The sequence below is a fragment of the Ixodes scapularis genome, unplaced genomic scaffold (assembly GCF_016920785.2).
Source record: "Ixodes scapularis isolate PalLabHiFi unplaced genomic scaffold, ASM1692078v2 PGA_scaffold5__190_contigs__length_132052651, whole genome shotgun sequence".
Lineage (NCBI taxonomy): Eukaryota > Metazoa > Arthropoda > Arachnida > Ixodida > Ixodidae > Ixodes > Ixodes scapularis.
In genome coordinates, this window is record NW_024609880.1 from 106,151,046 (window position 1) to 106,178,876 (window position 27,831).

Here is a 27,831-nt window from a genome sequence, read left to right on the forward strand (position 1 = left end):
AAAAAACTAAGTAAACGGTCGAGACAAAATCATGTCTTTCATGTTACACATTAAAAAAACACAAAAAAGCAAGACGACGGAGGAAGGGGACAAACACAAGACCCGTCATTACAGACGTTTTGTGTTTGTCCCCTTCGTCCGTTGTCTTTGTTCTTTTTCTTCTTTTCTTTTCAAAAATGACTGAGCTGCCTTTAGTTTTGTCTATTTTAATAATATGATGTTTAAATCAAGCAATATATATTTATTTCCCTCATGCCCAGTTTAGGTAGAACATTTCTGAACAAAACGTTAGATTTTAAAACAAAATGAGTGTTAAAGTTAATATTCAACAATCACATAAATATGTCAACTGCTACCTGTTTATACTCAATGTCAAAGTGTGCCGAAAAAATAATTGAAACTGATTTAAATCCGACACAACAAATTTTGTATTAACATTTCATATATCTTTTTCCTGTGAGGACCTGAAATGTCTATGCAGAACATACAACCTGAGCCCTCTGGAGCATCTACTTTTCTAGCAATGGAGGAGCCAATCGCTGCGTTCTAGAATTTATGAAGAGAATTTGGTGAATCAGACTTTAAAAAAACGGTCTCCGTTGTGACGTTGATTCTAGTGAAACGTCATTCTCAATGTCATGGCACGAATCCTTTTTGACAGGAGTAAGTTTTGTTTTGTATTTTTCATGTGTACTCTTTTCATTTTCAGACAAATAAGTCTGTAGAAAATTGGGCAAAAGCACCTGGAGTGCCGTTCCCATTTTAAGTGGTTGTCAATATATTGCTGCCAGTGTAACTCGTTGTAGATTATTACTATCAGATATTTGACTGCATTTATTTGCTAATTATGAAAAACTATCGACATTTATTTGTCGTCATATTTAATATTCCTTTTATCTAAATAAAATATTATACACTTGGCCCTTTTTTTAAACTGAGCATCAATCTGTTCTAGCTCCACCATTCTTGAACAAACAAAATCGTCTCTAATTACAGTCTTTGTGTGTTTTTATTGCACAAGCGTTCTACTTCGTTGTGAGCTTTGATAATACCAGTTGAATTTCTAACAATTTCAAAATCATATCTTTCAACAGCTGGAATATGTATTCGTGTTTCTCGCAAATTCCAGTAATCCAGATATAAGATAAAACATTTAGGGTGAATTCAGTTGCTACAAGGCAGGTTTAGAACTGGCCAATAGGCGATTAAGAATCGCTTTCGATCTTTGACTTAATCTTTTGTTTTCTATTAAACCCCCCCCCCCCCCCCAAGAACCTTACTAAAGGCGATCGCAACGCCCCCATTTCTCCCGCAGCCGCAACAGCGTGAATAGCACGGCTGCACGTATTGGTTCACGTCAAGGAAATTATTAGTTCAGGTGGAGTCGCCCAAGAGCCAGTGGCGCCATCTGGCAGTGTAATTTCGCAGTAGTGATGTAAAGCAAACTTTTATTTTTCGACTCGTCGCCAAAGGGCGGCGCAGTTATCGTATTGAGTTTGGTCTCGGTGGACGCAAGTGGTCGTGGTGTCGGAAGTGAGTTTTCCAAGTGAGTGTTCTAGTAATGTTAAATACCATGTATACGAATCGGGTGAGTACGGTGGTGATATTGTAAGCATTATAATGAGAGTGATGAGGCTGGTTGTGTTGGAGTAGTTTGTGCGCTGTTGTACTGCTAACATGCATTTGCCCTTACCAGTGCTCGGTATGTTGGTTGGTGTTCGTGTTGTGTATGTATTTAAGAAACTTACCGTTGAGCAGTTATGTGCCTTCTGATTTACAAACAGCTGGCCTACTGGCCTCTCTACCTGTCAGTTCGATAGCAATCGTAATAATTGTGCCACCAAGCCACCTAGATGCTCGTTCGGTTTCCAGGAGCTGCGAAGCGGAGGCACACGCGCGAACGAATTTATTTATTTATTTATACTCAAGGTCCGAAGACATTGCAGATGGGAGTGGGAAATACGGAGTCATAACAACAGGCGAAATAAGCGGAGTCATATATCAAAAAAATAAAAAGTTAGATAAAGCACCTTTAAAAATGCATAGGCCATCAATGGTGGCAATATCATGAGGAAGGTGGTTCCATTCTACAGAAGTGCGCGGAATGAATGAATAAAAAATGCACTAGTGTCTTCATAGAAAGACGCCCACTTTATTCTTATGGTCTAAACGACGGGAAATATAATATGGAGGGGTTAGTAGATTGTGACGCATGGCCTGATTATGATAAATTTTGTGAAAAAGGGACAGACGAGGATATTGTCTACGTAAAGCAAGAGTGGGTAATGATAACCATAGTTTTATGGAGGTTACACAAGAAGTACAGTGGTAGTTGGAAAGTACGAAACGTGCGGATTTGTTCTTGACGTCCTCCAATGATTGAACGAGGTATTCCATGCCGGGGTCCCGAACGGAGGCTTCGTATTCCAGCTTCGATCTAACGGCACAGAACTAAACTTCCTTCTTAAAAAGCCTAGCATGTGGTTAGCATTTTTAATAACATGTTCAATATGAATATTCCATGAAGGATCAGATGTAATGTGGACGCCAAGGTATTTATAGCAGTGCACGGGCTCCAGCGGAGCGCTATTAAGGTAGTAAGTAGGACAAACGGCATTACGACGGTACGCACGCATTGACTTTCACTTGGTGATGTTTAGTGCCATTAGCCATGTGCGGCACCCGTTAAATATTGAGATTAGATCTTACTGCCATAACCACTTCGGTACAGGCGAACATACAAAAAAAAGTGGTCGAAGAAAAACAAAATAGCGGTAGCGTTGGTTGCGAGCTGAACGTCTCTGTTGGTGTCGACGAAGGTGCCCAGCGATTCGCCGCCGCACATGGCAAGCATACGTTGTGCTCAATAAAGTCACCATGTCCATTCCTTGTGTAACGATTTCTTTTTTTCGCGTTCTCCGCCGGCGTTTCAACTACAGTAAATCTAGCGAGATGCCTTCAGAGACAATCGTGGCGATCCCGGCACACACACTGCCGTCCTTACAAGATATGGGTACGGTACCGGTGTTGGGGACGGATGTTTAGTGTAAATGGTGGCGCTTGAGAGACGTAGTATAGGCATATGCGCTCTATACTCTCACTGGGCCGAAAAGCCGTGTTGTTCGCTAGGCCTTACCGGTGAAATCAAGCGTCACTAACTGGCCGCAAAGTTGTTTTAGTTGGTAGTCATTTTTGACTACAGACATTTTTGACTACGAATGGGGTCGTCATTTTTACCGGGTCGTTACACTTGGTGGCAACATTTTTCTAGCCCAATGTAGTCAAATGCACTACTTTTTTTTCTTAGGGTGTACATTAAAGCTAGGTAAAATTTCAATGTTGGTTTTGACACCGCCTTCATTTGCTGTTTTCTTATTGACTAGTTTAAATTTTGAGATAATAAATAATATACCAGCAGGAGTAAATTCTGGAAATTTTGAAAATGTAGTTTGGTCGGCTAGTTAAAAAAAGGCTCAGGAACAATCTTTTTAGGATCAAAATCGCTTTGAAAATGCGTAACGGAAGTAGAGCAACGCAGACGGAAAACAAGTCTGAAAACACGTAAAGAAAAAAAATTCTGTGGCTTATGACATTTTATCGCCGCCCTTCTATTGTTTGTCTCCATACTTTCCCCTGTTAGTTCTTTATAAAAAAATCACTGACACATTTCACACTTGACATATAATCCTAGTTGCGATAGGGCAAATTGGAGCCAACGTGGACTGAAAACTCCGCAAAAGTTTAATTCGCCAATGTTGGCTTCGTAAAAATTTAGCAAACTTTCTTGGTTCACAAGAAAGCAGGCTATTTTTTTAAATATAAGCTTTTATATTGCTATTTGTTTAGAGCTGATAATACCTAAGTGGCATATGTTCAGCAATTTTAGTTTAAGCAACAATACGCTGAATTTATTTTAATAGAATGCACAACTTGTACCAACAAAACATAGGTAACAAAATAAGCAGTGCTACAAACCTCACATCCATGCAAAGATTCTGAGCCCTTTTTTAAACGGACAACAAACTAAAAAGTTTTTGCGCTTTTTTTTTGTGAAGTCGAAATCGTCCCATTTTACAAATAAGACACTTCATAAAATCATGTTTTTATTGCAGTCTACGACTATTTTGTATATATCATTGTAACGCATTAAAGAAATATTATATTCTATTATCTGCCTTTCAGGAATGCTGCTAAATAAGATATGCTTTGAAACTAAGCGAACTATACTAAAAACTCTGCAGAAATTCGATTCGCAAAAATCAATTTTCTCAATATTTATAGTCACCTTACTAGATGCCCAAAGAAGTGCGCTTAATTTTCGCTCAAGGTTGTATTTTGTAATTTCTTTTACCCAGATAATACCTAGGTGGCATGTTCACTAGCACTGCTTATGAAATTCTGTGACACATCTATTATCCAGACCTCATTCAAGACGCGCCACCGGTTTTGCGAATCCAAGATGTTTTAAACACTCAATTTACTGCATCGATATTTCTAAGCACAAACCTGCTTCTGGAGAACCATAATGTTTATGCATGCCCTTTAAATGGTACGCAGACGCTTGTGCGCTTTCATGTGGCTTTTATCTCACATTTACATCAACAGCTGCGTGGCACAATTCAAAGACGGTTTTTTGCACAGCGCTCTCGTGTCACAGTTTTATGAAATAAAAGAGCGAGTAAGATTCCAGGAAAGATCAAGATTACAACTTGAGTGGAGATGCAGCGGGACTTTGCATATGTCGTGGTCTGTACAATTCTGTCCACTCAAATGTCTTCCCCGGCTGGAGGAGGCGACGCTGCCTACAAGGGAAAAGCAGACCTACTTTTTGAGGTAATGTATTTTTAAGAAAGACGTAGATAGGTTAGGAAAACTAGTTAGAGGGGCTTACAGCGATAAACCTAGGTCCTGGTCCGCGCACAAAAGTGTGCGGACCGGAACCCTCCCTTTGGCCGTCATCATAGTATGCAAATGTGACGCAAACACAAACAAGACTTCACCGGCTAGAGGGCAGCGCCCAGGCTGTGCTTGCCCCAGCTGGGCCGCACCTCATTGGATACGTTGTTCGGTGTTGTTGGTCCCAATGAGTTTGATTTCAGATGAGTGAGACGTGACCTGAAGCCAGTCGAAAACGACTTCAAAGTTCAGCGTAATCTCTCGCGTAGGTATTAACTGAAGACACGCAGGAACGCTGCGCATTTCGCTGGCTATCGGCGGGGACATTGAGAAAAAAGAGACAGAATCGGTCCTGCATTGCTTGAATCTCAGATTGATATCGCTATCGCTAGAATAAATTTTAACGAGCGGTTTTGCGCTCTCGTTGACCATCGAAATTTTCGAAGTGTGGAGTGAGGCGTCTGCGATAAGTTTGATTACACAGTTGAGTTACGTAAATTTAAGTCGTTATACCGCTTCGTTCAAATGGCAGGTAGCTCACTTCGGTTGTACAGCGCACCGAAGAACTGCTTCAAGCTGGTAGTTTCCGTGGCGTGCCTGATGATTTTGTGCTGCTTTCTAAATAGCTCTGGCGTAGACTTGAGCTTTCACGAAGTACAGTCGTGGCAGTTCAATGCCAGAAAAGGGGTCCCACATCCGTTTTTGTTCGGTCCGCCAATGGCAGTCCTCAAGACACCGAAGGAGAGGGCTCATTTGGGAAGCTTGCCATTAAAGAATCCACTTTCTTTCTGTTCAAGATAAACGCTCCCCAGTAAGTTTTGCTATATTGTCCCGGATGTTTTGTCCAGTCCCTACCTTTATCAGTTTTTGCTTATCTGGAAAGTACCAGGCCAGACTCGGCTGCCTATGTCGGTTCCAGTGGAGGTGCTGGGTACTTTACCTGGTGCCTTTTCTTCGCACAAACTAAGGAGTCGTGAACCAAGTTCGATCCCGAGCCCGGCAGAAAACTCGCAAGACGAGCGAGTCCCAGAAGAAAAGTGAGCGCAATGAGTAGACCGCGAAGAAGCTAAACCCCGAACCAGTCACTGCAACCAGAAAGAAGCAGCGGAATTTGGTTTCCTGCAGGAAAAACCGAAGTGGACTAAGCTAACGATGGCCAACTTGTCGGAGCAGGCCACGGCAGCTCCCACCGCTTTTGCATGCCCTTCGCACCTCGCACCCGATGCCCTTCCACGGCGAGGGCTAAGACGTTGAGGTCTGCATGGATTGAACAATACGATCATTTCGCCCATCACAACGGGTGGAAAGACAACCAGCGCCTGTGGAACGTGTACTCCTAGCTGGAAAAAAATGCCATGCACTGGTTTGAGAACCTCGAATCCTCCTTGACATCGTGGACTGTTTCAAGGCCGAACCTGAAGCGCACCCTTTTCAACCAACATCAAGGAAAGTGAGCCGCAGACCTACTTCGCTCCAGGACGCAGAGCCCTAAGCAGTGTCACCAGATTTGTGGTTAATGTGTTGCTGCTCAGCGACCGCGCGAATTCTCAGGCTACAGAAGAGAAAAAGCTGAGAATCCTCATGCGGGGCGGGAGGGACAACAGATTTCGGTGGCCTTGTCCCGTTCACTCAGACAGCATTCGAATGGTTAATCACCGAGGCTTACAGCATCGTATGTGCCCTGCAGGCCTGAGCTGCGCACCATCAACGACACTCCTTCGTCTCCACTCTCCACACTGCAGTCGTTCAGCTGTAACTTCAACGCCAGTCTGCCAAGCATTATGACATCAGCGATTACGATGTCTGGGAGGAGCTCAGAAAAATACTTCCTGCCGCCAGTCGCTCAGCTTCCATTTCAATTGCCGAAGTTGTTCGCGAAAAAGTCCAATGGTAATTTTAACTGGAGACTTCTTTCTGTAAGGCGGCATCGAGTGAACCGAGGGTGACACCTCGCAATGGCAATACAACCGCCACAGGCTGCCCGTTTGTACTCGACGCAAACTCGACGGGAGACCCTAATGCCGCAGCATTCCTGACGTCATAAAGAACCAGTGTATGTTTTTGTTGAACAACGTACACCAAGGTAAACGGAAGTGTGGCGAACGGCCTACCGAAGACAGGTCTACTACCACTGCGGTGAGGCCGACCACGTACCAGAGGTGTCCGTACCGACTAATGGGCCTGCGAAGGTTCGTGCCGAACGGCCCTCGAGCATGTCTCCGGGAGCGACCACAAAGCATTTAGGAGTATCTTCGGAGGCCTCGGTCCCCGGTGTCGACACCACCTCGAAGCTCCCGATCCCCATCCCCTCGAGGTGCTCATTTTCTTGACAAGAGCAAACCACGATACATATTTCTAGACTAAGCATGACAACGCAGGTGAGCAACAATGCAGTGATAGCTGATTTGGTGTCGGATGTCTTCCAAAGCCAATAATAATTTGGCGACACCGATTATCTCTGTCTACTTAACGAGGGACACTTTGTATACGATTTCTAACTTTAAGAGAGAAGGCAGTTGAGTGGCTAGAAGAAATAGAGTGGTTGGTCGTTTTCAAAAACTATACACAAAGCATTACCCGAGTTCAGGTTGCTACGCGAGACTTACACCATTTGCAGTGGTCGCGGCATGCAGACGAAATCGCCTTTGCGGAATAGAAGTGAAGTGGCTTAGCTAGCAAACAGATATTGTCACCATCCATAAACTCAGCGGTAGATAACATGGAAAAGCCACGTAAGCAACGCATGCCCGACCTAGCTTGCGGCACTGGCATAGAAGACTACCAGCAACATTTGCGGATTACATGGTGCAGTGTTTTGTGGACAGCTATATTTTTTATAACGTGGACATCCAAGCCAGTCCCGTAGCTTCAGCACATCGAATGTTAGTGGCCGCGCATGACGTAGGATCACAAGCCGGCAGGTAGTTGCCAGCAAGACCAGGGGGTCAGTCGCCAATGACACTCGACCAAACTGAACACCCACGTGCCAGGAGCTGGAGCGTCATCCTACAACACGGATGACAGGAACTGTGATTGAACGCCTGGTACAAGACTGTTGCAAAATGAACTTGTCATGAAACCGTTTGATAAGAATGAATAACCATACAATCAGGTGAAAATAAACATATTTGATATTCTAACCAAGAGCTCATCATATTCACACTACAGCCTTTGCTCTTTCAAAGTCAACACCTCGAAGAGTGGTGTTCAATGAAGCAGTGGCGCTCTCGAGGACACTCAAATCTTCGACCCCCCCCCCCTATGAATAAAAGGGACAAATGAGGCTGGCGGTGCCGGTAGACTTATTGCAGGGGGGCTGCACTCTTTCGACCTCTAATGAACATATGGTGTATCCCAAAAACAAACTCCAGTGATGTGAAAATGTTATTTATTCACCTATTCCCTCCAAGGGCCTTCGAAGGATTGTGGAGACGATATTGAAAATTTACTCACATAACAATAACATCTTAGCACACTGACATTCACGAGAATAGAACAGGCCCAGCTTCTGGAAACAAATATTACACCCCTAAGAAACGATTCTTTGTGTAACTTGTTAATTACAAAAATTAACACATCTGAGTACCTAGTTTTATAGTATGTGATGATTCTGAATATTGGCATTATTATATAGCAGAACATTTTATATACACATGTCATATACCCTTTACAAAGCCCTATCATGTGACATTGACTGTCACTATATTTTTTAGGCGGAAAGCATATGAGTGTATCCCAGTTCACGTCGAACGCTAATGCAGCATTCGAGTTCAATACGCTCTCAGCCGAGTTCACAGTGATTGCTGGCATAACACTCTTGTCGAATACATGTCCAAAGTAGAATGGTCTCGGGTAGTTAGCGTAGTAGCTACTCTACTCCTTTTCACGACTATTTGGCAAAGGCGAAGGCTGTCCCATTGAACCAGTATGCACGTTGGAAAGATGGACGTGACAAAATATCATCAAAGTGCTCTCTTTCTGCGGATGGTTGTCATGTAGTAGCGTAGAAGACGAAAAAGACTCGAGATATAGGAACGTGCTGGGCTCACGTGAATCGAGGGATTCGGATCCTGGCGCGTATGAAGAACGGTCTTCGCAGTGCAGTTCTCGGGCCCAAAGTAAAGTGCATTTATCCTGCCATACGGGTGCGTGTTCACTCCGCTACAGATTGGCGACGAGGATTCCTGGAGAATTCCTGGAGAACGGCTCAAGATGATGAATGCATCGGGCGAGACATCGCAGCGAGCAACATCGAACGTCTTCCGGTTCATGCGACCAGAACCATTCGACCTGGAAAAAAGAGGACTGGAACTTATACAAAATAAGGTCCCAAGCATCTCTGGACATCGCCGGAAAAATAGATGATGCCACAAAAAGGAACTTTCTGATTGCATCTCTGGGGTCCGAGACGTTCAAGCTGCTGCACTCTCTGGTTCAGCCGAGGCAGGTCAGTGAAGTTTCGTTTGCGGAAATGACAAAAACACTGGACACTCATTTTTCGCCGAAGCGTTTCAAGGAATTTGAACGAGCGAAGTTGTTTTCAGCACACCAGGATGAACGTGAGACACCAACCGAATTCCTAGCACGACTAAGATCAGTCATTTGCAACTGCGAGTATGAGAACGAGGTCGATGCTCGGGCATGTTCGTTGCTCACTGCTTTCGCAATAGGACTTCGAGATCAACGCTTGAGGGCACGTCTCGTCCAAGAGAAAGAGTTATCGATCGACATTGCACTCAGATTGTCGGAAAGCTTTCTTCGACCGGAAGAAGAGTCCCGTCAATTGAAAAGTGTCGTAGAATCACACATCGCAGTCAGCCAGGTGAGAGATCTGCACAGGTCTGCTAGACAATGTTTCCGTTGCGGGAATACAAACCATGTCGAAGACAAGTGCCGGTTCAAGTCTGAAGATTGCAGTGCTTGTGGAACCAAAGGGCAGATTGCCAAGATGTGCAGAAAAGGACAGTCTGGAAAGGACAACTCACCAGGGTTCAGTCCGTTTCCGATCGAGATGGCAAGTTTCTGGAATGTCAGATTGAAGGCAAGCGCGTGAAACTCCAAATGGACACGGGTTCACAAGTCACCTTTCTGGACATTCAGACTTGGCATCGCCTCGGAAAACCGAAGCTGAACGAAACTCCATACAAACTGCAAAGTTTCAGCCAAGAAGGACGAGTTACGTTTGAAGTACAGACGGAAGGTCACAAGCGACACCGGGTGCACGCATATCAGATAAAAAAACGAATATGCGAAGAAGACTGGACCGCATTGTACACCCCAACGCCGGTGGACAACTTTTGCGCAGTTGAACCTCCGCGAGCAGAAGCAGATGCATCGAACACAACTCTGCAACAAACAGCTGATGCGTCCGAGTCCACTGCGGTTCGTCGGTACCCGGCCAGACTATGCAAAGCACCTGATGTCTTCACATTCGCCTGAGGAGGGAGGAATGTAGTAGCGTAGAAGGTGAGAAAGACTCGAAATATAGGACCGTGCTGGGCTCACGTGAATCGAGGGATTCGGATTCTGGTGCGTATGAAGAACGGTCTTCGCAGTGCAGTTCTCGGTTCCAAAGTAAAGTGCATTTATCCTGCCATACGGGTCCGTGTCCACTCCGCTACATGTCACATAGCATCACTTCGTCTTTCCGATCGGCTCAAAGGGGCTGTAGCGTTTGGACTTTGCCAAGTTATTGTGAAATAAAGTATGGGCGTAACACACGTTTGAAAAAAACAATGTTTATTGACGAGACTGAAAAGAATAGTAGTCAACAGTTTGCTACAAGGCTATTTTTCCGGGCGAGTAACGAACACAAATACAAGTAATAATGCAATTAAGTTCAAAGGCGCAAGCGAGCTGGAGAAGAATGACGAAAATAATGGAAATGGAGAGGTCCCGGGTTCGATACCCGGATCAGGCAGAATTTTTCGGTCAAGAACCAGTCACCTAGCTGTGTTTGGAGATTTATGTTTGTCCTTTGTCCCTCTTGTTCCCCTCCTCCAAGGATAATTTTCGACAAATACAAGTCATTTTGCCCGGGTAATTAGTGCAAGTATATAACCAATCAAATGATACAATGAACCTTGAACAAAGTTAGGGCCGCAGTAAATCCTTCGAAAGTGAAAATTGTACAGTTATATTTCTATTTCCGAGTTGCATTAAATTTAACGAATTGTAGATACGTGTGGCGCTATATGGGGGCTTCTAAGGAGCGGGGCTGCATTTTTTAAGAAGATTCTATATTTCGGAATGATGAATAAGAAAACCATATGGGATGAGTACTCTGATAATGCACTGGAGGTAAGTGCGGATTATTGATACCGGTCGGTAAGGTTAAGAGCCTACTAATACTAATTTCTAAGGGACGTTGGCTGCAACAATTTGTGTACTGACCGATAAAAATAGTAAGTACTTGCTAACTGTCTTGTGAGTTCCAATGGGATAAGTGAAATGTTTTATGAACGTTAGTAATGAACTATTTTCTAAATGATTAGTTTGGATCTGCTTGCACATCACTTATACTCCGTTGATCCTTTAGCTGAGACTGCAGTAATTGCCACAAGCGCGAGAGCTCGAGGTCTCTGCTTTGAAGCGTTCTTCCGCAGAACGAGTACGCGCGTTAGGAATGCATGTATTCTCTAAAAGACGGGCTAGCTTGCGCTTGTAGCTTTGGTTGAAGTCTATGCTTAAACGGGGACTCCGTGCGACTTTGGAGCTACCCTAACTAACTATATTTTCGGGATCATCCGCCTTTACCCTTTTCGGTATGTTATTTAGTACTGCGCAAATCAAAATAGGTATTGTCAAATCGGCAAGTGAAAATGATGACAAAACCTACATTCAAATATACCCGCGCTTGTCAGTGGCTTGATGTCAGCGGAAGATAGGCTTGCAGTACAAAACGAGCAGTCTAGAAATGGACTATGCCGAGCATATGTATTGTACTGGTGCACGTGTGCTAGAAGGTGCTTCCAAATCATTCAGTTGATACCATGAAAATGCTTGTAAAGAGTTCGGAACAAAGTGTACAGTCCAAAAAGTGAAGCCCTGCCTTCCCCTGATGTCATATTTTGAATAGTTGGCAGTAAAATTTGTAACTTTAAAAGAAAAAAAAAAACGTGGTGAGAACCAAATTTGTTAATTCCAAAACTTCGGGAAAAAACATTTTTACGTTAGCCCAATATTTGGCTTATTCTTTCAGCGATAATGTTCTGGTAATTCAGCCGATTTGCGGGCAAATCGGGAACTGTGAAGAAAACGACGGAGTAACCCTTTAAGAGTGAACGGAGTATAAAGTCGTACTCCGGCGTCTTTTTCCTTGTCCTTGATTGGCATGAAAATGTCTTAAACGCACCCTCAAGCGTCGCTTAAATAGCAACTAAAATACTGGGGTAAAAGGGTTTTTTCCCCAACGTAATTGAATTTGCAATCTTGGTCCTCACCGCGTTTTTCAAAATTAAACTCTACCGGCAACAATCAAACAGTTACGTCTGGGGAAAGCAGGGGTTCACTCTTTGAACTATAGGCTTTCTATCCAACTGATTACAAGCAGTTTCACGGTCCCAACATAAACCGGAAGGTAGAAGATGTAGACGAATATCTAGGTACTGCAGACCTAGATATTTGTACTCTAGGTATACTGCAGGTCTCAAATTTACAAGAGAAGATCGTACGCACGAAGGTCTGCAGTACCTAGATCTTCGCGTTCATCTTCTGCCTTCCGGTTTATGTTGGGCTTTCCAGCAACGTTCTAAAGAACCTGTAGCCCCTTCTGTTGTATGCACTCTAAAATGGTCAAGCATGGAATGGTCTGGTCACTCTTTCTCTCCTCCCGTGCTAAGTCCTGCGTCCACCTTGTTGAGTTCAGCTTATAAATGCAGCAAGAACGCCTCCTCGAGGCTGGGTACCCTAAATATCTTCTTTCGACCACCCTCATTTGTCTAATCATAGGTTCCGCGAGCTCTCGGTCTCCGAGAAGGAGGACTTCTCACATAGTTACTATACCTCATGTCCATAGCACTTCTCACTGCTTGAAGACCATCGCATCGCGGTATGGTACTTTTGTTATTTTCTCGTGCAAGACGCGCCTAAAACAACTATGCCATAAGGTCAACGACAACAGTGCCTGCCAACCCATTCAGCCCCTTCAACGATAAGGTTGTGTACCGTATTCCCTCTACCTGCGGGGCGGGGATAGGTACGTTGGACAGACCGGTAGGTGCCTCAACACTCACCTCCAGGAACAATTCCTCGAGATATCCTGTGCGTTTAGAGAACTGTCATCGGATCGTGGTGCACAACCGCATTTGTTCAAATTGTGAGCCAGACTTCCAAGCTTCGCGAGTCATTGGGAGGCACAAGGACAGACTAGGACGTGAAATTATTGAGTCACTTAGGATAGCCGGAGATGATTTGAACTATGTCTCACCCTCCCTTAGGTTAACCAAGGCAGAGGTAGAGTTTCTGAGAGAGGAGTTGAGGCGGTGAGCTCAAGTTGGTTCTGCGCTTTTTCTTTCTTTCTTTCCGGTGGCGTTTTTTTTTTTTTTTCCTTTTTTTCTAGGGGAGATATGAAACCTGCTTTTTATTTTTCATTTTAATTTAAGTATCTCGTTTCTTTTTGATTCCAACAGGGTTATCCTCTTTGTTTTCGCTGGTTTCTTCCTCTTTTTCAAGGGTTGGGCTAGAGTAGCGCTGACCTATAGAGGAGGCATCATAAACGTCGGTTGCTAATTGAAAAAACTGTCGTGAGTGTGTGTGTCCATCCATCTGTGTTCTATTATTTCGTGTTTCAAGCCATTCAAGATATCTTCGTCAAACACACTGGGGGACTCGAATTCGCACACGAATTACCGAAAAACCAGACCCTGGAATTCCTTGACCTAAGAATACCATTCCACGAAGAAAAAGTGTGGTGGATGTATTTCCCACGATCGAAGAAAAGACTACTTCGATATGAGTCAGAACACACCAAACTTGTTGAAAGAGGAGTTCTTGCTAGTGCCTTGGGCTCAACACTAAAAGAGGCTTGCCAACACATGGCAGGAAAGAGTTTCAACAACAAGGTTCAAAGACTTAAAGCTCCAGGATATCCGATAGCAGTAATGTCCAATGTCGTCAAGAGCATGTTGAAACCATATAAAAGCGTAAATAGGCACCAAAAATGAATCCGACCTGTCGTATTGCCCTACGTTCACCGTGTCCCGCATCCTAAAACGAGAAGCCGCGAGGTTGGAGGTACCAATCCTCCTTACTGCACCTGACAAACTTAGACGACTGTGTCCAAAGATCAGCAAGCCACAAGAATATCCTGACGAATGTAAGATCAATCATGCACTGAAGTTTGCTGACTGCCGCCGCAGCATTTTTTACAAAATCCCGTTATCACGCAGAAGAGTGTATTTGGAAGTCAGGGAGGTATGTGAGCGTGAGACTCCGGGAGCATGCTCTATTCCTTTTAGCCGTGAATGTGGGGTACTGTGGTTACACCCAAGTTTTTTTTTCTGTCACGAAAGTACCAAAACAGTTTCATAACCAAACGACTAGAGAAGTATATGAGGCTCAAGTGAATATGTCAGAAAAGCAGGTCTGCATAATTTCGGTATTGATTCCCCTCTTGACGAACAAGTTCGATTTTTCCAATTGGTGTCCCTGATTTACATTTTTTTAGTGTAAATATCGTCTAAGAGTTACCTTCATCTTCATATTTTACGCATAAACTTTGAATGTCTCATGTATTTAGTCTAATCACTATACTCTTGAGAATAAGTGATCAGTATTATGTATCAATTTTAAAATGAATAACACGTCGGAGGCTAATTACAAAGTAGTTCGACTGTGCTTTAATAATCGTTACATCTTTCTTCTCAATTACTACCTTTTCATTAAACCTCAGTTGTAACTTCAGCGCTTGTCCTGTCTACGTCTTTAACTTGTCCTTGTCCTTGGCGTTGCAGTGTGTATTAAACATCTATGGGAGGTTAACAAACACATAAAATTCAGAAAACTTTGAAGATCGTACAATAAGCCACGAATGGGGATCGGTAAAACATATCAGTGGAATGCGTTAGATATATCCAGTACATCTAAGTACTTCAAAATGAAAGGAGAAAAAACGCTTGCGAAAAACCTTAACAAGATGAATATTGAAGTACGCAAACCAGCGTTATTCGTAGACTACATAAATATGCAGTAAAGAACAAACTAGAGGTTTTTGAGACAGCGCAATAAACGCGTAATTGTACTCTCAGCCCCAGAGAGAGAGATATTTAAAATCGCGACGTAACATATGCAGCCTTTCTTTTTTTCAGTACGTATCTTCAACTCGAATTGCCACAATTTTGCTTTAAATTTTTCTGGTTCGTTACAGTTTCTTCAATCTCATGAAGAGGGTACGGTTTTTTACACTATCAAACGCACCTATGATAGCAATCTCCTACCTACTCAAGGTAAAACTGAAACTTGCGTGAAGGCTACAAGAATATCTGCCACCGCAAATGCTGCACAACTGTGCACGATATTTAAGACACTTGGCGGAACTGCTACGTAAGTATTCCACAACTAATGGAATCACAAACAACACTAATTACGTTAATTTCACGTGATATAAATATTAGAAAAAACTATAAGTTAAAATGAACCTCGCAGGGATTTTCTAGACTATTGGAGAAGATTTCACCTAGTAAAAACGGCTATCTTTGCAATCCTGGAAAACGGAAAAGCAGGTGATCCATCCAGATAGTAGATTTCTTGACTGCTCCACTATATAAATCCAATTCAGGCAAAGATACTAAAAATAAGAGCGTCACACGTAAAGAAATACTTTCTTTTAATACAGTGTGCGGTTTCATGAATGTCGATTAGTCGACTGCGTAGAAATGACCTTGTTACGCTGAACCGGACGCCGACATATTTCGGCATTATTAGTGTCTTTCTTTTTGTCCTACGTAAGAGTTCGTACTAAAAATCAGCACAATCTTACTGTTTTGACATCAAAGCAAGGTTAGTCATAAAACAGAGTATTATGTAGACTCTAGCCCAGCTATCACAATGTAGAATACGGAAGAAGGGTGTGAGAAGGCTTGTGCGAAAAGTAATTAGGACTTCGCAATAAACACGGGTCAATAACTGTTTTGTATAACGTTTTATATAGCATGTTTAATCAAATTTTAAGAAAAACAAGAAAAATCGTGCCTAACTAAGCTCCCACTAACACTTGACATCAAAATAAACGCAGCGTCTCCCCGCCCCGCGCCCCCCCCCCCCCCCCTAGAAAAAAGAACACAAGACAGTGTAATATGTACAGCAAAAAAAAAAAAAACGCATTGTTGTACATTTCTTTTTTGACCACATATATAACTAACAATTCGAACAAGATACGAAACTACCAAAGAAAACCGTTGACTGATTGAAATGCTATATTATGGCCGATTTATTGAAATTTTTAATACGGAAACCCTACTTGTCCGGGTAGCTGACGCCATCCTTCTCCATGTATTTGTAATCTAACTTTTGAAAACTGTCTCATACTTTTTAATCAGAAGCCGACAAGCTCTGAAACTTTGGCATATGGTCCGGACAATTAATGCTATATTTGGACCGGTAAAGGCTCGTCGATGTGAAATTCATTTTCGCGAACCCAGGAACACGAAGATGTTTTCGAGGATTGTACACACAAAGAAAAGCAGACCATCTGACGTTACTTGGCTAACGAAGTGCGCGATGACAAATTAAAGTCAAACATCACATAACAGCTGGGATTCACACTAGAGTAATAGTCGTTATACAACATTCAGATATCGCACAGGAGCTTGGTTGCTCAGGTTGTTACACCTCACTTTTTAGATAAGTGGCCTTATAAGTGGTGCCGGAGATGCGATTTCGGTGGCGATCAAGGAGGCCGTGGATTTTTTTAAATGAATCGCAGCAGCCATTTCCAACGGCTTCTCCGAGGTACCGGGAGATAACTCGAACAGAACATTATTAATCACAATATTTACCAATTTAATAAAATACAACTTTATTTTCATTGTCTGGTTAAAAAATCATAATAAAACTATTTCTAGAGGTCCCGCACAGTAGTTTAATAAGTAAAAAAAACTCCCAAGTTTGCGTTAACCATTAGGTAAATCTTCAAAGTGGATAATTTTATGCCACCAGAATTTAAAAAATCGTACTTAATATACAAAAAAATATGAGGAATGTTTATGAACACACTTATATAATGCATGGGATGAAGCATTTAAGTATAGATTGTTTTAACTTATTTCGACAATATAAGGAGTCGTTTGGGGAAATGATGTTTCGTCTATGAATTGCTATAATATGCCACCGTAACATCACTATACTCTACGGAGAGCATAGGCATGTCATCACTCTCGCGTGAGCCGTCACACACCTTAGCCGACGCGCCGGGCTTTGGAAGGAAATCCTTTTTGGAGCTGTTCTTGGTGGATTAAATCTCAAGCCAGCAAAATATCGGTTCGCTTATGGTTAGCTCAAGTTTTAAGGCCACGTCGTGAGCAGCGAGGGTGTTCGTCCTGACCCCGTGAAGTCGCGCGCCATTGCCGCATTTTCCCTGCCGTCGGACAAGAAGGTCGAAAAAATATTCCAGACCTCAGTGCCTACTAGAGGCGCCTCGTTGGATATTTTTCGAAGCTTTCTGGGCCGCTAATTTACCTTACAAAATATGCTGTAAAGTTTCAGAAGCCAGAAGAGCACCAGCGAGTGTTCGACGACATTAAACGAAGACTGCAAACACTTTCCGTCCTTGCACATTGGACCATTTGGACCAATATGCCTCGGCTTTCCTCGGCTCACTAGATATCATTGACATGGCAGCACCCCTAAAAGATAATCCTGAACTGCGAGGACCCATCGAACACCTAGAGGGACAAAGAAGTGCGGTTCCCCCTGTTTTCATTTGGACCAATATGCACAAACAGGAATTCACATGGACGCAAGTAACATATTCCTTGGCGCGGTGCTGGTCCAAATGCTGAAGCGACCAGAGCGGGTGCTCGCCTATGCAAGCCGAACACTCCCCAAGGTGGAGGGTCATTACTTACGCCAAAGAAAGAATACCTGGCCGTCGTCTCGGCCATTACCAAATTTCGCCCGTACTTCTACGGAAGTCCGTTCAGGGTTGTTAGGGACCACCACTCGCACTGCTGGCCCGCGAATCTAAACGACCCCTCAGAACGTCTCGCCCTGTGGAGTCAATGACTGCAGGAGTTTGACATGACCGTGGTGTCAAACTCCACGGTCATGTCACGTGACATCTAGTACGTCCGCTCCTAGGCACCGAACCTCGTGCCTTAGTGTGGGAGCCAAGCACGATAACTATTCGGCCACGGGCATGCTTGCTCGAAGTCGCGCATGGTGATATTTTGAAATAATATTTCTATGAAATTCTTCGAAAATCGCCCACTTAGTGCTTAAAAAGGTGATAAAAATTGAAAACTAAAAATTATTTTTCATTAATCATCAGCTTAAATCTGCCAATGCGTATTTCTATTAGGTTATAATTTGTTTGTTCTACCACACAATACAAAATATTCAACTACATTTTTCATGGGGCCACCAGACTGATAAAATATAAAACCAAAAGATGATCCTAACATGTCCATTTTTTTCTTAATTTAGACAGTTTTTACGGGACGACTTGCTTACATTTAAATTAACGTAAGAGTAATATGTTTTAGAGCGCAGCTCTTAGGGGTCCGTTTCCAGCCTGAGCGGCGTCGGCGTCGGCGTAACCGGGGGGGGGGTCGCGTGACCCCCCCCCCCCCCCGAGATCACGTAACCCCCCCCCCCGAGGTCACGTGACCCCCCCCCCCCCGAGATCACCCCCCCGAGGGCACGTGCCCCCCCCCCCCCGAGACCACGTGACCCCCCGAGGTCACGTGACCCCCCAGGTCACGTGACCCCCCTCCCCCGAGATCACGTGACCCTCCCGGGGTCACGTGACTACCCGCAGGTGACCTGACCCCCCTCAGTACCCTTCCCTACTCCTCCTCAAGAGCTGCGCTGCAATTCGGCGTTACAGGGATTTGTAAACGGCTTTCATTTTTTTTTTAACTCATCGGTTACACCAATGTATTTTTTCAGAATATCCAAACACCTATGCAGCAACAAAAAGAGCGATACATTTCTATATCAGAAATGTTTCATAGAATGTTTTAACACCGGAACATTTTGATGACAGCTTTATATTCAGGTCCCAGTCAAATTTAAATATATGCATTCAAATTGCGTAGGGGTGAAAAATTGCAGTCGGAGTCCTGGCGGATTGAAAATAATCTGAACGACGTCAACTGCACTCAAACAACGCCGACACATGCCCTAAAGGCGTGCGAAGCTTCGAAAAAAAACTTCTATAAATTACTTCTTGAGTTACACTACACAATTTCACTGAAACCTTTATTTTTTGTGATTTGAATTTTGTAATAGCCTGCACTCGCTTTCAGTCATTGGTGATATCTGCTTTACAGGGATCCCTTTGTGGTTACATACAAAAAAACGGGCCCTGAAACAATGGTAGTTGAACCTGGTAAGTACCAGTGGGTTTCCGAAACCCAAATAGTGCATATATATTACAGTACATTAAATTGAAGATTGTATAAACAAGGAATAATAGATTGAACAAGATCAGGTTGGGCTTAACGCACCAGACACGGTGCATGTGTCAAGTAAACTGTGATGCTTAAACGTAATAGCGAGGCCAATAATTTTTTTCACATGTATCAAAATATGCACAAAATATGTACAAATATGTACAATTAAAGTATTCAGATATAAATAAAACAAACAAAAATGAAAGACGTTGACAACTCCTTGTAATGCCGAATTAGAGCGCAGCTCTTGAGGGGGAGGAGAGGACGGTATGAGTCTCCACCTCCCTCCTCAACTACTCCTCCCTGCTCCTCGCCTCCTCCCCCTTTTCTTCTCCTCCTCCCTCCTCCTCCTTCCTTTTCCTTCCCCTCCTTCTGCTCCTCCTCCATCTTCCACTCCCTCCAGCGCAATGCATCATGGGAAACGTCCCATAATGCAACGCCCGTCACCGCGGTGCATTATGGGGCGGTTCCCATAATGCACCGCGCGGTTACACCGACGGCGACGGCGATGCCGAGGCGTCACGCCGACGCGTTATGCCGGCGCGTTACGGTTACGCCAACAGTGACGCCGACGCCGATGCCGCTCAAGCCGGAGACGGGCGCCTAAGAGCTGCGCTCTAAAAACAGCGGATACGTCATTGTACTACCACCGTATTATTATTTAGGAAATGATCTCGCAGAGAACATTTTACCGAAAGGTACGTCAAGAACACTAGCAACGCCGTGTTTGCTTTTCTTTTATACTCAATCAAGTTACCAGTCCCTTCTGAAATTAAAGATATTTGAATTGTCCCGATACGTACTATATTGTACAAAACGTCCTTGAAAATTTCAAATGCAATATGTTCAACTTCGCTGCGACGACTGGAAACAAACGGCGTGATACTTGTGAAACAAAAAAAACAGTAGTACGAAGTTCTAGGTAAGGTTTACACAGAGACCCAAACTGGATAAGAAAGGTTACCGCAAATCGCTTGTGTGAGGCGTGACCAGCTTTTATAACAGACACTTGAGCGCTTTCGTTTGAAATTACACGGATATATTTTATTGAATTTATGGAAAGTAGGTAACACCGAATTAAATAGTTATTCGGTGAAAATATCCGTGACATTCAAACGAGCTCTGTGAAAAGTGCTGCCACTCAGCTTTATAATAGCAATATGCATGGTAGTAAATTCACATCGATAAAGTCCAAGATACTATCCCGGCAAAGCCGAAATTCCGACCCACACACAATTCACGTTTCTTCATATCCCGGCGGCATCAAATGACTGCCTCGAGAAATCCGACGACGCCAAAAGTCTCTCCAGTACAAAGTGTACCGTCTCAGGATTTTTCTACACTCCTGCTGTTGACTGTTTAATGGACCCTAAACAGCCTGGCAAGCCTTCAAGTTTGAATTCGGACCCTTAAACCGACTTCGGCGTCGTAGCGCCGCTTCTCGGCATCGTCGCCGTCCTTCATGAAAACCTGCCGGTTGCTGGTTGAGGTAGTGGTGAAATCAGAATTTCTGTGTCACTCACAGGGCTTCGAATAACTGCGCAGACGACTGGAACGTACTCAGAAGAGCGTTCGAGTCGCACACAGAACTGAACACAAACCGAACTGGTCAAACAAACGGTCGCGATCCTTATTTTTCCGCCGCTCGCGGCAAGGTTTACCGCGCGAAGTTTTCTGAACCAATAGGATGTGAGATACAGAACGTACATAGGTCAAAATAATGTTGGGACGTCAGCGACGGTTGCTTGAAAACTGCTCTGCGGTACCGCTCGGTTTCATCGCGGGTGCGTTCCCTGCTTTGCTCGGACGTTTGCGTAGACATCTGCCGCTGATCCTGACAGTTTTGTTGGTCCCCCTCTTCACAGAAAAAGAGCTATGTCTCCAAATTTGATAAACTAAAATGCCCCATTAATATGCAGATTTGATGGAAGCTTCAGGTCGCTATAGGCAGGACCCAATTTTATGGCTAATGTTAGAGCTAGCCTCAGGATTTCTGACACCGTGTACATAAGCATAAGAAATAATGTCGCAAACGTAGACTACATCATACTTGTTCAGTCAACCCACCTCGCTCAATATTTCTACTGGTTTTGTGATTTCCCAAGCAAAGATATGATTAGATACTAACTCATATGAAATATTATAGACCGCTACCTGAGCTGAAATGTCACGGCGCGTTGCGCATAGAACAAACTGAGACACCTGCTGCATTGTTCTGCAAACTGTGATGCACGCTGTGGCCAGGATGAATCTCCAACTACGCCCGTAGTGCTACTCTGCACTTCCGTGTTGTCTTGTAGCGAACACGTGGAGGTGACAACCCCTTCTTTCATCAAAAAATAAAACCTATGCATGACACAGCATATATCTATCGATCACTTCCTCGAAATGATTTCTTCAGTTTCACACAATATTTAGTCCGCATCTTAGTGCACACGGATGAATATCCGTTTGCACTAAGATTACGGAATATCCGGAAATTACGGCCGTAATTTCTAACTTATCGAAACCGTCGAGAATTCCGGAAGAAGTGCGCCATACATATCATCATTAGAGAGGCAAAAGTAGACTTAACTAAACGGCCCTTCGCGACCATTAAATAAATAATTTATGTGGGGATGAAGGTCAACCTAGGGCTCGTCCCTCAGCAAAAAACGTTCCGGAGCTAAAAGTGCGTAAGACGAGCACCGCTTATCGCAGCTATGTATGTTAATTATTTCAAACTGGCGCACGAGCTTCGAGGTATCCACCCGGAAAGTGCTGTCAGTACTGTCTCCAACTCTACTCCGACTTTTCTTCAAAAAAACCTAAAAAGATTTTGGAAAAAAAAAAAAAAAAAAAAAAAACGAGGTAGAAGTGAATTCTAAAGCAATTTAGTTCTGTGTATCTTAATTTCACGTTCGTTTTCCTCAAATATGTAACTAAACGAGAAGATACACCAAAAACCTCCGATCAGCCGTTACGTCGTACTTAGATCTTCCTGCCACCAAACGCGTGATGCTGGTGTTGGCAGCGCGTACAATTGGATCCATGCCATAGCTGAGATCCCGAAAACTCTGGATATGACGTCGCGCTCTGGGAAAGGTGGGCTTCATAAGTACTTCGAAAATGATTTTCTGAAGCCCCCCTGCACCAAAAAGAAAATAATCTCAATATTCATAATCCTGCAGGTCACATAATGACAATTTAGGTGCTTTTCCTTAAATATAAAACTGCTTCAGTTTCCCTTTAAGCCGATACTGTATCCTATGCTACGAACGCGAGAGCACGAGGTCGAGGCTTCGAAACGTTCTTCTGCAGAACGAGTTCTCGCCATAGAGAGGCACGTCCATAGCCTCCTCTATACTCACGCAGCCTGGCAGCTCAATGACGGAGCCATAGAGTGCCCAATCGCAGATTTGGTGCGCGAGGATCTGGTAGCACATAGCATTTCTCGAAGAACCTGGAAGTCAGAGCACAGCTTTTGCAGCGGCGATGACCCAAAACTTGGTTTTCAAACCCGATGAGAAACGAAGCGGTAGCGCGAGGAAAGCGAGGAGCACGGGCGGACATTCAATTGCTCGGGAGAAGTGTGTTTTGGCGTCTCGCCGCACAGGGGCGCCCGTCACGTAGTTCTCCTCTCGTCCGTTGTCTGCTGCTCTATCTTTTCAATTTGGCGGCCGCTTCTCGTGGTGATCTGCCAGGCTTTGTCAGTATAGAAAAGGCTTTGGCACGCCTCAAAAGTCCGAAGCGCGGGCTAGCTCGCGCTTGTAGCTGCTGCTGTAGACTCAGCGTAAAGGGGTCATGAAACGATATCAAGGTGGAATGTTCATGACTTTACAGAGGCGTGCTGGTTTTAGTCCGGCCCAAGTATACTCGAACATATCGCCTCTGATTCACAAGCTTCTTTGTTGCGGTAAAATTTCGAAGATAAAACGGGACTATCGTTTTCCAGTCTTTCCTTCGCACAGATTGATGACGTAATTGTAGGATCGAAATCACCCGCCCGATAACAGTCGATCGCGTCTTATGGACAAGAACTGCGTGAGCACTCGACTTCGGCTCGTAACAATGAATTCCTCGGCGAGCACTCGGGTAGTGGCTCGTGTCCAACCACTGTGGTGATGAGGACAGCCGAACTCTAAAAATGCCTGGAGCTCAGCGCGCCTTTTCTTCCAGAGTCACTAAATGAGCTGCGCTTGGAGTATCGGCACTCTGTTCCCCGACATTGTTTTGGCACCGCCATCTTGGTTCGTGTGCAGAGCAAACGCAACTGCCCATCGTCATCATTCAAAAGTGCGACTTCCTCGGCATTACATTCGGTGTCAGGAAGCTCATGCAATATTTCTTTGCTCTGTCTCAAACTGCCTAAACATTTCTGGAGGGCGGAAACGTGTTTCCTGCGATTTCATATAAAGCTTCAGATAACTGGTAACCATTATTTTAAGCCACAATATTGGCAAGTGTCGTTACTCTGAAGCTTAGCTTATTTAGTGGCACTATTTTCTACTTTGACAACCGCAGCTCGTGGGTATGATTACCTTTGGCGCCATGGGATAGACACCAGGCCACCTGACCGCTTGTTTTTGGCTCCGAATTGAGGGGATGAACGTTGCTCATATTTGGCGAATTTTAATGGCGACTGCCATTGCCCCGAAGGAAAAACTATGGAAAGTTTATTCCCACAATAACATTAGTAAATTATTTAGAGTAGTATTCAGCGAAAGCAGAATAATCGCTTCATTGGACCCTTTAAGAGTGAGCGAAAGTTACACGCACGTGCTGAGTGACGCAATGAGTGAATTGTCTTCTTAGAGCACATCACAGTTTCCAGAAAAATGCGACAAGCGGCTTTGTTGGTACCACGCTCCACGTGTCGTGAAGTTTCAGCTCATGTATGCCGTGGCAATACTTCAATAAATTAAGCTTCTCCATTTGCATACAATAACTATTGGAATGAAGTGTGAATCTGGCAACCTTCCATTGCAAATTCAATGCTTTTTAACTTGTAAGTTTCGACAGTTATTAAGATTGGTTAATTTAATATGAATATAATTATTAAACATTCCTTTAGTGAAATGGCTCTCCCTAAATTCTCTTCTACTGACAACGCAGAAAGGAACGTGGGCAAAGGGGGGAGATGGGGTGGTGAGACAAGAGATGGGGGAACTGGGAATTCTCGCGGTTCAATAGAATCCTGTAGTTTGCCTTCCCCGACAAAGTCGAGTAGAAAGTCCAAGAATACCTTTGTGGTGGAGTGGAGCGCCCTTATAATGGGTTAGTATTTATTATGGCTGCCTATCACTTGGCAAGTTAGGCAATCACAGCGGTGTAAGGCGTCTAATCTGAAGAAAATTCATTTGACTACCTCATTCAACCACAGCCTTATGTTAAGGAGACAGATGCTCAATTTAAAATATCATCGAAGTGCAAGCGTGAGAAAAATGAATAAGTGATATAACACTGTTACATATACAACCTACAAATATGGTACGCTTACCAACACCTGACACCTCCCTTCCCCCCCCCCCCCCCCCTCCCAACCCTACGGCCCCCTCTGGAAATACCTGCGTCCGTCCCTGCATGCAGGTGGCGACTATTACTGCTTGTTTTAGATTGAGCCTCGGCTACATTTTTGGTTTGGCTTCCCGTATAATGCTTGGGTCTTGAGCCGTTGAGGAGTATATTAGCCCAGATATATGTATCTATATTTCGATCGTAACTTGAAAGGTTGGTAAGAAAGATGAAACTTGCTGTGAGTGAGCTTGTTCCGTTCGCAGGTTTTGGTAGCATGACAGTTCTATATGTCGACGAGGAAGAAAAGTGTCTCATCGTTCAACATACAGGGAAAACCCCAGGTAAGTACACGCGCCATTTCTTTCTAATTTAAATATTCAAAACGTAATTTACTTGCTGAAGGGATAAACGTATTGCGGCATGCATCTGAACAAATATGTGCATTGATCCTGCTAAGAAAAGTGACGCCTGCCCTGCACAGATCATGCTTCAAAATTAAATCACCAGTGGTTTACATTGTTTTAATGTAAAATTAAGGCTGCTTCGGACACTTCCGACTGCTTACGACCGTGTGCCTGAAAACCTCTTAAAATCGCTCACGGCGAAAATACACTGGCGCCATATATTGGGTGTCCTTGGAACACTTGTCATTTCCGTATAATTCATTTATTTTTTTTATATAATTCATTTATTTTTTTTATATAATTCATTTATAATTTGAAAAACATCTTGCGATGTAATAAATGAACCTTCCCCATACATAGTAAGTATGTGCATTTTATCTCGTAAATACAGCTAAATCTTCGTTCCAGTGAACTAAGAATTGGGGTGTGTGTATGTTTATACCTCCTAGAGTTGAGACAGACAAGTCGTCTGTCTCAACACGCGACTTGTCTCTCAGCTGTAGATGAGCAATTTAGCCAGTGCAGTACAATCGCTAACCTGGGGTCTTTAACGCGCACCAAGCAGTAGTTATACACGACCGCACGCCGGTACGATGCTCGTCCAGATCGAAAGGGGCAGGGATGGAACTTAAACCCAGGATCCCTGGGCTCTGTAGCACGAACTTTCGCTCCACGTGATCCGAGCTGGTGTGCGCTAGACCACTCGGCCACCAATCCGCCCCTTTCAGTGAAATGCAGTTCCATGGTTGCATCGTGGATATCTCTAGCGTACCGATGTGTTTTATCGTCGTAAGAGTTCACAAGAACTTGGTCGTAAGCAAACGGTCCTAAGCTTGGTCGTAAGCAAATGGGCCCAAAAGAGACAAAGAGAAACTAAAAGTGTGTTACAATGTGGCGCAATGTCAAGCTATAGAGAGCAAGAAGCAGATGAAATTGCATTAACTTGAAAGCAGCTTTCATTTGTCTTATTTTCAAGCACATTTCATTATTCGTAATAAATAATTTATCCGGAAACAATTGGCATATTTATCGGTTTCTGGGTGAAAATCCTTTTTGTGTCTTGTGCGTTTGCAGACATCGAATATAAGTGAAAAACCTGATCTAAATAACAAGTACTCCTGTTCCAATACTCGAAGTTTTCCTGTAAAAAGATTAACACGATATACTAGAAGCAGCGTGGTTGAGAAAGTTAAAACAACACACATATTTTATATACATTTTGGAGTGTTAATGCCTTATGCTTAATCTGTAGAGGGAGTTATCACGTCTAACCCAGTAATTATATTGCTTTTACGTTCTTGAAGGTTTCTGGGGCAGGCTGCCCATCGGGTTTTTCCGCTCTTTGAGGCCATCCCCATAAGAAGCCGGTGACGATTATTCTACCTTTTTACGGCTGATTGTCTGAAAAGTTTGAGACTTCCCAGAAACAATTTGTACTGTCGGTTCTATTTGTTTGTCTTTATATATTGAACTTTGTTACCGCGCAGATAATTTAGATTCAAACAACACACCAGAAAAACAGAACTAACTTTGAGGTCATGCTTTAATAATGATATGTTAAATTTGAAGAAACTTCCCCATATTCAGTTGTTAGAACACGTAATCCTGCCCATTCAGATTATTTATAGAGTTCGGTCAAATGATTAGTCTAATTTTTTTTAGAATCATCGCAGTGTTTTCAATGACAAGCTTAGTAGGTTGAAAGGTACACAGCGCGAAGCAAAGGGAACGATGGCTGTTTGAAGAGACCGCATAAATTGGTTTGTGAACGTATTGAGCTAAGATATTGTACAGAGATGGCAGAAGAACGTGCAGCAAGGTTTACATACTCCACTGAACAGACTTAGCTGAGGAAAAAGTTTGAAATCGAGATCTTGAAATACCTAACTGCGGCATTCATCTCTCAACGAAAGTATGAACACCTAGATTTCTCGGGCGATTGCGCCGAACGTTAGGACAGGCCGAAGCAGACAGCGCGAAAAATGTCAGAGGCCATTACGAACGAATGGCATCAGAGATCCTGAAGCGGAACGAAAGGCGTCTAATTGGCTTAACAACCGATAGATGGCGGCACGTAAGACCCCCAAGATCCAGGATCTCTGCAGGTAGCCACGGCGAGCGCTTCCTTCGAGCTGGGCGGTGTCTTCAGTGCGATCTCTTTTCGTTCAATCAGAAGAACATATTGCTTTGAAACTGATAGAAAACTGGGAGATATTCGATATCTCCGGTTTGCCGCCCATCATGGACCCCAACATGGGAATGGATAACAGCACAACAAAAATGGGTTTGTTGTGCACGATACTCCAATAGCACATGCCCTGATGCGATACACAAGGGTGGGTCTAGACTAGCGCCCTTCTCCCCTCAAGGTTGGACCTTGCCGCCAAAAAAAAATGAAAAGCCACGAATGGAGGGAAACGAGA

The 27,831-nt window shown here is 43.7% G+C and overlaps 1 protein-coding gene across 1 annotated transcript in view; it reads left to right on the forward strand.

The window, feature by feature from the left end:
- The first annotated feature begins 4,698 nt into the window (after positions 1-4,698).
- Positions 4,699-27,831, forward strand: part of LOC120842743 — a 30,199-nt gene continuing 7,066 nt past the window's right edge. Inside the window, exons 1-4 of the mRNA XM_042294138.1 lie at positions 4,699-4,833; positions 15,263-15,438; positions 19,386-19,454; positions 25,278-25,345. Coding sequence (XP_042150072.1) covers positions 4,720-4,833; positions 15,263-15,438; positions 19,386-19,454; positions 25,278-25,345 — 427 coding nt within the window. The 5' untranslated portion in view covers positions 4,699-4,719. The remainder of the gene's footprint in view (positions 4,834-15,262; positions 15,439-19,385; positions 19,455-25,277; positions 25,346-27,831) is intronic.